This window comes from Phaenicophaeus curvirostris, chromosome 8 (assembly GCF_032191515.1).
Source record: "Phaenicophaeus curvirostris isolate KB17595 chromosome 8, BPBGC_Pcur_1.0, whole genome shotgun sequence".
NCBI lineage: Eukaryota > Metazoa > Chordata > Aves > Cuculiformes > Cuculidae > Phaenicophaeus > Phaenicophaeus curvirostris.
Genome location: NC_091399.1, coordinates 32,752,086 through 32,764,576, shown reverse-complemented (window position 1 = coordinate 32,764,576; position 12,491 = coordinate 32,752,086). Strand labels below are relative to the sequence as shown.

Sequence of the window (12,491 nt, the reverse complement as noted above, 5' to 3'; positions counted from 1 at the left end):
GGAGAGAAAGAAAGAAAAATATTTTGTCCATTACTTCTTTATAACTGGAAGACATCTTTATTTCTGTCCCTCAGCTTGGAAAAATATGTGAACAGTATTTACCTGGCGTTCTGAATTGGCCTTAAGGATGGAAAGATTGGGTGTTTGAGGAAGGTTAAGAGACCGTTTAAGGTGATATTTATATAGAAGCATAATTAATGAATTTCAGACACTTTCTAGAGACATTGATGGAATAGCGTTTCTGTAACGCGCATGAGGTGATGGAGAGGCCAAAGAGAAATAGCTCAAAGAGAAATGGAAAGACAAGAGAATGAGTTACTAAAGGTATTGATAAGGTGCAAGAAGAAAACATAAAAAGGAGAAAAACAAGCAATAAATTGTTGAGGCGAGTATTCAGTAATGAGTCTTGAGGTGACTCCTGTGGCTTTAATTTCCTCTCCCAGTTCTCTTCTTCAATCACTTTTAGCTAGAGAATTTTATAGCTAGAGTAGTGTTTATTCAGCATATGGGAAGCTAAAACCTGTAATATGAAAGGGCAAATGATCAAGGAAGAAAGAGGAAATCATTTCAAAGAACAAATTGCATTCTGATTCTGGTACCTGCTATTGCTTGTGTTTGTGTTGGTTTTGCTTGTTTGGTTTATGTTTTTTGGGTTTTTTTCATTTCCCTTTTTTCTTCTTTTTTTTTAAAAAAAGTTGTTAATTTTGTAACTGAAATCATGAAGCAACAGAATCTCAGTTTGATACTATCTTCCCAGGCAAACTTATAGCAACTATGCAAGTGCTCTTTTTACTTGGAAAACATGTTTGATCTAGAAATCTCTAGGAAGGACTAAGAATGAAACTTGGTGAGATTGGTTCATATAATCCTTATAACCATAATGTTACTCTTAGAGAGATTGATTTTTTAAGGGAAATGCAAATCCTTCTTCAGTGAAGGAAAAAAAGTCAGGCAGGCCTATATCTATGTTGCCTTTGTATATTTATTTCATTTCTAGCTTAGAAATTGACCATAATGTAATGGTACCATATACCTGTGGCTTTCTGTTTAAATAACAGTATTTAAAGTGTTTTATGATAGCCAACTGTTCATGGCTATGTGTATGTTGTGTTTGGTGTGGAAGAAGTCCAGAAAACCTTGTGGGTCCTATTCTAAGTATATCTAAATACAATTTTTGGTTATATTTTAAGAATCTCTTTTTAACTGCCATATCATAATTTAGGGATAGCAGCTGCCTTAGTGAAATGTAGAAACTAAAGGTTACTGATGAAATTGTTTCTTTTTTTTTTTTTCTTTCTAGATCCTTTTGCACTGAAGAGGAATGTTGCACGAAGTCTAAATAGCCAGATGGTATTTGAGTACATCCTGGAGCGATTCAGGACAGCGTATAAATATTTTGCTTGTCCACAAAGTAAAGATGGGATTAAATCCAAGCCAGATACCAAGAAAAAAGAAAAAGGGAAAATGAATAATAAGAAATCCACGAGATCTGAAGAGCCTGTAGCCAACTGTTGCCTTCCACAAGGGGAAAAAGTTCTAGATAAACAAAATGTAGGAAGTGGATGTAACATAACAGAGAACGAACTTGAATGTAATGAAGCGGTAGAAGCTGTAGCCAAAAGTTGTACTTCCAAGAACATGGACTCTTTGCTGCTTTCAGCATTGGACTCTAGTTATGATGAAGACAAGGAAGAAGCTTTATCTCTTATTTCTAATGAATGCTGTGAATTGAAGCAAAAATCACTTAAAGAAAGGGATGGTTTAGAAATTTCAGTTTGTGTAACTGAAGGTGAGCTAAGCTACCATGATAACTGCAGTGAACGTCAGCCTGATGACATGAATTCTAGTAATGAATCTGCTGATGCTGAAAGTAGACAGAGTTTGGTAACAGAGTCTTCTCTGAAGAAATGCACTGGCACACCAGCTACCTCGCCCAACTGCAAAGCAATGGTGGAAGCTCCCGTTCTCAAAGATGAAGGCAGGCTCTCTACAGAAGAAATGCATTATGTATTTGATAAGTTTATTTTGACTTCAGGAAAGGTAAGCTGTGTATTTAAGCAGTGCTGGTCATGTGTCAGTGGAATATTAGTTCTAAAATCACCAAAACTTAAGGGTGGATGGATGACAGGATTCTCCCAGTGATTGTTTCAGTCTCTGTTATGAATGGTAGCTCTAACCTTGTTTGAGTACCTGTTATTCAGGACTGGAAAAGACTGAATATGTATCCATTTGGACTAGATGGTCTGTTGCCCCCATCTTATCCAAAGCTTTCCAATTTCCCCAAAGAAAAAAAACATTAATCCTGGCTTTTGTTTTTTATTATTTTGTGGTTTTCCCTCGCCTTCCTTTCCTACCCTGTCCTACCTTCTTGTAGAATTTCTTAGTGCTTTTATGCTCTGTGAGAACTAAATGCAGCCTTTTAAGAGGTGGTATTCTCTTCATTGTAGACAGTCTTGCCGTTTATGTGTTAAATGTTTTTGGTTGCATGACTTACCTGGAAATGTTAGGTCTGTTGAACTATCTTAGAAGTAAAATTGCAATTGTGCACTTCTCTCCCTGCTCCTAAAGCCGCCAACGATCGTATGCAGCATCTGCAAACGGGACGGACATTCCAAAAATGACTGCCCAGAGGATTTCAAGAAAATTGATCTAAAACCACTACCGCCAATGACAGACAGATTTCGGGAAATACTTGATATAGTGTGTAAAAGATGTTTTGGTGAGTTGGGAAAGTGTTTGTAGTCCACTGTAAACTGTGAACTGTAATCTGGAAAAAATACCCCAGAAATGTAGGGTTAAATTACTTATTCCAGTATATTCAGTGGGAAAAAAGCTCTTCCAGGTGTTCTAGGCCACAAATTGATGAATATTTTTATTTTTATATAATCCATGTTTGTGATATCAAATTCTTATAAAAGATTTGAGAAACCAATACTATACAGGATTTTTCACTGGGTTTCTAAAGAATAACTAGTGTTCCCAGAAGTTAGGTTCTGGGCAAAGCTAGTTTTTGTGTTTCGAGTTCTATGGCTTCATTTGGAAAAAGCCCCATTTGGTTGCTGTGGTGGGTTCACCTTGTCTGCATACCAGGTGCCCATCGAGCCACTCTGTTTAAATAGCTGCAGAAAACCCAGATGTCTGAAATGAAATTATAACAACTCTAATGATATTAAAAAAAGAAAAAAAACTTATTCGAGGAAAGTAAATGTAACCAAAAAAAAGGTATCCTGTACTCTTAATAAGCTGAAAAAATTGAGGTAGCTGAATGACACATCTGACTGTGTTTTAACTTGTTTTTAACTTAGATGAATTATCTCCTCCTTTATCTGAGCAACAGAACAGAGAACAAATTCTGGCAAGTTTGGAAAGATTTATTCGGAAGGAGTATAATGGTATGTAACAGTAGGCAGTGATTCTTGGTATTGCTTTCTTCATGTTGTCCAGAGCATGAGCATGTTATTTGTTTCCTTATTGCTCATTTTCCTTGCTTAAAGTGGTGGCATCTCTTTTCCCTCTGTATGTAAAGCCATCTGGCGCACTTCTAAACTGAACATCCCTCAGGGCTCGCCCGTGGAAATGTCTCTAGAGGGGAGGAAGAGCTGCAGGGATAGTAATGCAGATAAAGGGCTACTGCAGTCAGGGCAAAAAGGAAGCTTGAATAGGACCTGGCCAGTTGTGTTCAGTGTTACCTGGGTCATGGGTCAAGTACTTTTTTTTGCCTAGTAAAGCAGCGCTGGAGTCCAGTACCAAACCCAGGTCTCCTAGATTCCAGTCTATTGCTTCACACAGAAGGCCGTCCGTTCTGCTGTAGCTGGCCTGTGATTAAGGAGCTGTGACTCACCCTTCCACCCGTGGGCTGTGCACTCCACTTATGGCAGCAGCTGAGGACTGAGACCTGTTAGGAGAACCTTGAAAAACTTGAGATTTCCCATTCTATTAAAGGGTAGGAAAAAGTTGTGAATAGGCGTTGTGCATATTTTCCTAGCATTGATTTCAGTTGAACAGATAAATGCATTCTTTTCAATTAGGAAGAAATTGCTTCCACTCAGTTGCATAATTTTGCTTTCCTTTACAAGAATGAAAATACGTTATAATATTGTGTTTCAAACAAAAATATAAACAAAACATTTGGGAAAGAATGTTCCATAAAGTCTTTTAATTGCTTGTAAATTCTTGAGCAGTATCTTATGGTTACAGAAACTTACCAGTTGACCAATTTATTTAGTCACAGGAAAAATATGAAACCTAGATAAAGTGTGAGTGGAACCAGAAATATTGACTGAACTGCCTTAAGAGTAGCTCTGTCGTATCTGTGGGGTAAAGCTCTACTGGTAACTGGGTTTGCACGTCTTTTTTCGTTTATTTAAAACAGGAAAGTGCAGTCACATACTACAAAACATTGCACCATGTTTAGAGATGCCATTTGGTGTATGTAGTAACTGTATCGTACCTCACTGATAAAAATTACATGGGCTTTATCCTGCCTTACTTTCTATAAATATTTTTTAAAGTATTTTGCTTCTTTCTTTGCCAAAGATGAAGTTTTAGAAGCGACATTTTAAGCCTTCTCTTAAAGCTCATTTTTTATGGGTACCTACACATCTCAGTTAAGCAATATTCTGTAGTAAGTGCTTACCATTCAACTGTAAAAGAATTAATCTTTTTTTGGTCTACTCTTTTTGATCAGACAAAGCCAGACTTTGCTTATTTGGCTCTTCAAAGAATGGATTTGGATTTCGAGACAGTGATCTAGATATATGCATGACATTGGAAGGCCATGAAAATGCAGAGGTAAGAGTTTTGAAATTAATAAAATTTACCATTTCAAATGGAAAAATTCTTCAAAAGGGCCTTATTAATTCAGTTAAGATTTCTGAAAGATTTCACAGAAAAGGTGGGATATTGCTAGTAGCAGGTTAGTTTATTGCACACTGCACAACTAAAGTAAGGTATAGCCTGTTTTTACTCTTAATGCCCTGTGGACACGCATTTAGTGTACTGCAGGTGTCCACAGAGAATACGAGTCACCAATTTACATAAAATCATATGCTGGCTTACTTAGTTTTGTACATGAGCTTTTCCTCTATGAAATATATGTTTGATAGAAAATGTGCTTGTTGGGATAGAATCCATGTTTTATTTTAACATCTAAAGCTGTGATATTTTGTTTTTCCTAGAAATTAAACTGTAAAGAAATAATAGAAGGTTTGGCAAAAGTTCTTAAGAAGCATCCAGGTAGGTGTGTTAAAGTATTATTTGTTTTGTATTTACATTTATTATATTTGTAGTTAATGGAAATGTTTTATGTACTAAAGTGTTGCTTCCCCAGGTTTGAGAAACATCTTGCCTATAACAACAGCCAAAGTGCCTATAGTGAAATTTGAACACAGACGAAGTGGCTTAGAAGGAGATATCAGTTTATACAATACACTGGTAAGCATCTGGTTTTGTTTGGGTTTGTGGTCAATGAAAGCTTTGTAATTCTTTGTAACTTGCTCAAATAATCATTTGGGGGAATAACTTGGAAGGCAGAAGGAAAATTCTTTGCTTTTATGGGTTTTTTTCTGTCATTTAAATTCATTGGCCCACACCCTCAGCCCAGCTCAAATGGCTGTGTAACCCACTGGCAGAACAGCGCCACGGCACACAAAGTGTTTTTGTGAATGGTCCCGAAAAGCTGTTAGTGCCACATTCACCATGGCTTTTCTGCCATCGTGAATTGAACATTTCATCCCAGCTTACATGTAGCACAATGAAATTACACGATTTCTTATGTAATGGACTTACCTGCCTCTGAAGAAGATAGAATTTGTGGAATTTGTTCCACTGTGAGTCATCATATGGACTGGCTTACTTTGCTGGTGTTTTCCAAGGTTCTTGTTGTTGCTGCATTAATGCTGTCCTGATTACACCTTCCAGTTATGTTTGTGCAGGAAATGTTGCGTGATTTTTGCAGAGTATCATTGTGGGTTTTTTTCCCTTCCAATTGTATTATGCATCATTTGCGCTTGAACTGCACACTGTACTATAAGGCCTGGTGGTGTTGGGCTGATGATTGGACGTGATAATTTTAGAGGTCTTTTCTAACCTTTAAGATTCTATGCAGTTGCAGTGAAACACTTGTTTAATTGTGTTTTTTTCCCCCCAGGCACAGCATAACACAAGAATGCTGGCCACATATGCAGCTATTGATCCTAGAGTGCAGTATCTGGGCTATACAATGAAAGTTTTTGCAAAGGTAATAGAAAAAGAAGGTGCTTATTTGTATAATACAGTGTTTTCTGATACAGCAACTGAGTTTACATTTCACTGATACCAACTGGAAAGGACAAAGTAGAATGCTATTCATATGAAGTGCACTTTCTTCAGCTGAGTATGCTCCATCTGATTGTGTGTCAGTCCTTAGTCCTGGTATCTTCCGCTAGCTATTGCAAGATTTCTGTTTAAGGGGAAGCTCACCTAAGGAAAACTTTCCATTTCAAACAAGCTACAATGCAAAAAAAAAGGGAACCAAAACACATATGTGAAGGCTGTGCGTGGGCTTCCTGAGTTTCCGTATATCTAGCACCAGCCCAGAGGTTACTGCAGCTTTCTTCTGGCCTACCTGCCTCATTTAGGGTCTGGAGCACAAGTCTTAGGAGGAGTGACTGAGGGAACTGGGGTTGTTCAGTCTCTACAACTGCCTGAAAGGAGGCTGTAGCAAGTTGGTGCTGGGCACTTCTCCCAAGTAACGAGCAATAGGATGAGAGTAAACAACCCTGAGTTGTGTCAGGGGAGGTTTAGACTGGATATTGGGGGAAAATTTCTTCTCTGAAAGAAGGTGCTATCAAGCACTGGGACAGGTTGCCCAGAGACGTAGTGCGGTCACCATCCCTGGAAGTATTTAAAAGACATGTAGATGTCTTTAGGGAAGTGGTTTTAGTGGTAGAGTTGGCAGTGTTGGGTTTACAGTTCTGCTTTATGATCTTGAAGGTCTTTTGCAACTTAAAAAAAATTCTGTGATTCTGTTTTATTTCCTGTGAAAGTCAGGAGTAGGAATGGGTTGATGAATGAATGCTCAAGTCTCAACTTGAGTGTCTAGGACATACAGTTACTGTAGGAGTTTGGAAACATGAAATACCAAATCCCCTGCCTCATTTTTTCTTATGTTAGTCTAACAAAGTGTTATATTACACATCCTTTAATAACTGAAACACGGTGTATCTCTTTATGCAAGCCACACTATTAAATGCATTCCCCAAACACATCCACAGAAAGCTTAGTGAAACAGGGGCAAATAAAAAGCGGGTTATAGAGAGTGTATTGTGCTACCAGATGGTAATGTAATGAAATGATCACTAAGATGAATAAAATAACTTTGTTCCAGAATGGAATGGATGTGTTCATTATATTGTCACCAAGACTAGTAACGATTGAATTTTTTTCGGTGTGACCGTAGTACAGATTATTGCCATATCCCTTCTGTGACCAGATTAAAAATGCCTTGTGTTGATAATAATGAGTTATATTTTTTGTGGTATTGCCTACAATTGTATAAATTCTAAAAATCTTACTATAAAGACCAAGTTTCCAAATTGTGGGCATACATTCTGCAATGTTTATGTATGAAGGTGCCTTCATAGCTGTACAAATACTCTGTGTTTAAGCAAAATTCTTCTTCCTCCGTTTGCATTGGCAGAAAAACAGGAACAGCTGTCACTGCTGCCACTGATATGAACGTAAATTGTGAATCCCTGGGTTTTTTCTAGACCTAGAAGGTTAAAAATGTGTTGTTTGTTAGACACATGCTTGAAGCAAAGGGTAGCTTAGAAGCAGGTGCTCTAGAAAGGTTATATTGTAAGATTTTCAAGCATGGTAAGGTAATTCACTGATGTTCATTTTATGCTGTGTTGTGCAGGCTGGGCCGTGGTTTAAATAAGGTATGTGTATGCATACTAGCAAAAGGCTAGTAATTGCCTAAGTTGCCAGTACAACATGGAAATACCTGCTATTTAGTTATTATTAAAAAAAAAAAAAAAGTGGGGGGGATGGGGGAAGCCAAAACAATAAGGAATCATAGAAAGAACTCAACTAACATGAGTTTAGGAAAATTAAATTTTACGGCATTGAAACCTGGACATCAGATGTGGAGGTTTGTTGGGATTTCTGTTTTAGACTATTCAATTTCATTTTTTTCAATTTGGCACATTACAAACTTAAAAAAAGAAATTGACTATGAGAAGCTTTTCTGGTTTTAAGTTAGTCAGATTATGCTGTGGGTTTGCCAGATGGCACTTGACTCTAAAGGTGTGTATTTTTTGGGCTTCATAAAAGAGTTTTTAGTTGTGAGTTGAATGTATTTTCTGTTACTGGTGATACTCTGTTTGCTGTCTGACATATTTGAGAGTCTTGAATAATTAAATGCAAATTCAGGGGTTTGTTTAAAATGTATTTTTCCAGCGCTGTGACATCGGTGATGCATCCCGTGGCAGTCTGTCTTCATACGCTTATATTCTTATGGTGTTGTACTTTCTGCAACAGAGAAATCCACCGGTTATTCCAGTTCTTCAGGAGGTAGGTTTTGAGAAAAAGAGGCTATGAAAATAGACGTGCTGTTTCTTCAAGCCAAATATGAGAAGTCTGGGCTTTGGTATTAGGGGGATGAATGAAATACAAGACCCTTCTGCATTAACAGGTTCCTGACTCCTGCTTGCTTACCAAGAAAATGACAACAAAATTGGGAATCTATTGCACCTAAGTTCTGCTGTTGTATTTCCTTTGGAATTGGTCTTACAATGATATTTACATGCTTAACATGATAGAAAAAAAAATTGGCAGGTGGTATGGAGAGAAGGGAATTGTAATTATGAGACTGTGCCAGATGCTCTTGAGATGCAAGTCCAGTTCTTGCATCAGATATTGTCACAAATGTTCTTTATTGCTCAGCACCTTATCTGTAAGGGGAAAAGTTTATTTTATTATTTAATCAGGGGAAAAAAACATAACTAATGGCTTGGTACAAATTTAAAGATAATATTTTACATGTGCCAGGAAACTTCATTAAGAAAATAACATTCTGTGCCTCCCTTGCGTGGATTGGGGAATATAATTAATTGACAATCTACCTCTTCCCAGATACACTCTGAAATTCCCAAGCACTTCTGAAAACTGTCATTTTCTGACTTTTTTGTTGTCTACATGCAAAGGGTAATTGGCTTATTCACTGCAGTCGAGATTGAGACTTTCTTGCTGATACTTTAGTAGTGTTTGGGAGTTGTTATTTTATTCCTACCCTGAGAATACATTAAATAACAGTGGAATTTCCCCTTGGCTTTGCTGAAGTCAAAATGTAATAGGAGTTGTATAAAGTCTCCACAGAGATTTTGTGGGCTGAAGGGCTGTTGGAATCTTGATGAGGTAATTCAGTCAAGTTTTCTTACTAGCAAAGAACAAGTGAAAATAAAATATCCAAATAATTTGAGAGAGGCATAGCAATAATGCAAAAAGACTTTCAAACTTCCGAACAATGGGTAATTTTGCCTATATCAGTGTTAAAAGATTTATGGGTTGGTGCTATTTCTTACCAGTAAAACTGCAAGTCTTTTATGGTGACTATGAATTAGAGTGGTAACTGTCCCTCTCTGTTTCTACAGATATTTGATGGCAAACAGATTCCACAAAGAATGGTGGATGGTTGGAATGCCTTTTTTTTTGATGACATGGAAGAATTGGTAATACTCTAATTCTAGAAGAGTCGCTAAAACTTAGAGCTTGATTTTATGTGAAAGCAATATATTTCTAACAGTCTAATGTATAAGAGTAGTTGAATCTCTATGTCCATATTGTTATAATTTCACAAGTGAGTCCTGTTTTGCTGAAATGAGTGTCTGCTTTTTTTGGTTTATTTTAAAACATTTCTAAGTAACATAAATCAGGAAAAATACTTTTTTACTCTTAATAAAATAGCCAAGGACTGTGAGGTGATGTTAACTAGTGAACTAACCTTTAACCAAGTGAAACTGTTCATGGTAGCCAAACTCATAATTAGAGAGGTAGTTCAGGAGGAGATGTAACTGTACCTGTATAAATTATGTCTTCAATTGCATGCAGAAGAAGCGTCTGCCTTCTCTTGGAAAGAACACTGAATCACTTGGAGAACTCTGGCTAGGGCTGCTGCGGTTCTACACTGAAGAATTTGACTTCAAGGAATATGTGATCAGCATCCGGCAGAAGAAGCTGTTAACTACGTTTGAGAAACAGTGGACATCAAAATGTATTGCCATTGAAGGTATTTACCTGCTCAACTTCTGTTCCATTAATGAGGGAATGGTGAACACTGTTTCTTGAGGATCCTTGTTGCACAGGATCTTTATGCCAGAAAGCTACTATCAATGTATAAAAAAACCATTGTTTGCAAGTGCTGCAACTTACAAAATGAGATTGATTCCTGACGTTTAGTATATGTCAGTAATTGCTCTTACTTTATTATGGCTAGTCACGTGTTTTTAGAACAATCAACATTGCTTTGCTATCATCTGCTCTGTGACTGCATTTAAAATGGAATTTTCTGTGTTAACATAATCTTTGTTGCAGCATATTTTTCCCAACTCTGATTTGTTTTCCCCCTTTCTTTACATAGATCCCTTTGACTTGAATCATAATCTTGGAGCTGGAGTCTCTAGGAAAAGTAAGCTATCTACTAATGATAATCATTCACTAATTTCTCAATTATTATGCCTTATCTGTTGTTTTCTAATAACTTTGTCTTTCTTCAATAGTGACCAATTTCATAATGAAGGCATTTATCAATGGGAGAAAATTATTTGGTACCCCATTCTACCCAGCTGTTGGAAGAGAAGCTGTAAGTGTTCTTAGTTTTTGTATGTGTTTTATTTCATCCACTGAATTGTTTCAACCAGAGCAAGTCTCTTGCATGTAGTTATGAATTTGATATGCAGAGCTTATGTAATTATACATCATCTGCATAAAATGTGCAGCTTGGTACTGGGCTCCTGTAGTATAAAATTCAAGGAATAGTTGGATGAGTGATGGGCATTTTTGACAGTTTTGATGAAAGAGAGCTTGAGTTTGGTTTTGATTTTTTATAAAACTTCTCACTGTGTGACATTGAGGGTTGCAGAAAACTGCAAAATCAGCTTTAAAACCCAGAAACAGCCTTAGCAACATTACTAGCTATTCCTGTAGCTAAAAAAAACAGGCTTACAAGATGTTACACTCTTATTTATTTTTCCAGTGGGTGGGGAAAGGAAGGTTTGCTCCTTGAGGAAAGAAAAGGACAAGGATCAACATCTTCTATTGATCAGTTGACCTTCAAAATTTGCATAGTGAGTCAGAGTGAGGAATGTGTTCATGCAACATCATATTAGAGAAAGTAGTACTCCTCTGTGCCACAGGGCCTAGTCATCAATGCACCATAGAGAACCATTTTATTTTTGTATGAGCAAAAAATAAGATGGAATTAATATTTTTGACATGCACTTAGGAAGGTGTTTTCTGAGACATTTTAGAGGGCTGTTCTGCCAGTGGTTTCAACAGGGTTCATGTTTCTAAGGGATGTTTAAAATCTTTTGAAAATAGTTATTTCCTCTCATCCTTCCCCATCTTCTCTTTTCCATTTGCTTACTTTATCTCTGTTTTTTCTCAGTTTGTATTAAATGTTCCTTGATGCAGTGACTGTGTTATGTTTTGTGCCATGCCTGATAAAATAGGACCTATTTTTACTGGGACTTTTCAGTACTACTGTGATACAGAATTACAGAATCACAGAATCACTAGGTTGGAAAAGACCCACAGGATCATCGAGTCTAACCATTCCTGTCAGCCAGCAAACCATGTCCCTCAGCACCTCATCCACCCGTCTTTTAAACACCTTCAGGGAAGGTGACTCAACCACCTCCCTGGGCAGCCTGTTCCAGTGCCTAATGAACCTTTCCATGAACATTTTTTTCCTGATGTCCAGATACAAATAATAATGAATTACAGTATGGATGTAGTTATCTATAGCTGACAAATACGTGAGTGTATGTAGTAAATATTATTCCAGATGAGTTTTATGTTCTAATTGTTTGCATACACATTCAGCACAATGCTGTAGTGCTTCTGGAAAGCATAGACTGTGTGTTTGTGTATTTGTTTGTGGTGTTCAGCTTTGTTTCAAATTTTTACTGAACATCTTATATAGGTATAAAAGGCAGGACAGAAAGCAGCCTTAACATCCAAACAAGCTGTCTCTGACATGAAGGAAATGAAATGCTATGTAATACCATTTGTACTTTGTTGTACCCAACAAAGAAGGAGTTCTGAATCTCCAGATCCAGTTCTGGATCTGTGAGGGTGGTAAGACACTGGAAGAGGTTGACCAGGGAAGTTGTTGATGCCCCAACCCTGGAGATGTTCAAGGCCAGGTTGGATGGGGCTTTGAGCAGCCTGGCCTAGTGGGAGGTGTACCTGCCCATGGCAGGGGTTGGAACTGGATGGGCTTTAAGGTCCCT

The 12,491-nt window shown here is 37.4% G+C and overlaps 1 protein-coding gene across 3 annotated transcripts in view; it reads left to right on the top strand.

Moving 5' to 3' along the window:
* The window catches only part of TUT4 (terminal uridylyl transferase 4), a 49,155-nt gene that overhangs the window by 25,528 nt on the left and 11,136 nt on the right, over window positions 1–12,491 (top strand). For all 3 annotated transcript variants that reach the window (XM_069863134.1, XM_069863133.1, XM_069863135.1), the window contains exons 13-24: window positions 1,301–2,040; window positions 2,569–2,719; window positions 3,306–3,392; window positions 4,688–4,791; window positions 5,178–5,235; window positions 5,330–5,433; window positions 6,149–6,238; window positions 8,440–8,553; window positions 9,633–9,710; window positions 10,090–10,267; window positions 10,619–10,666; window positions 10,758–10,840. In XM_069863134.1, coding sequence (XP_069719235.1) covers window positions 1,301–2,040; window positions 2,569–2,719; window positions 3,306–3,392; window positions 4,688–4,791; window positions 5,178–5,235; window positions 5,330–5,433; window positions 6,149–6,238; window positions 8,440–8,553; window positions 9,633–9,710; window positions 10,090–10,267; window positions 10,619–10,666; window positions 10,758–10,840 — 1,835 coding nt within the window. The remainder of the gene's footprint in view (window positions 1–1,300; window positions 2,041–2,568; window positions 2,720–3,305; window positions 3,393–4,687; window positions 4,792–5,177; window positions 5,236–5,329; window positions 5,434–6,148; window positions 6,239–8,439; window positions 8,554–9,632; window positions 9,711–10,089; window positions 10,268–10,618; window positions 10,667–10,757; window positions 10,841–12,491) is intronic.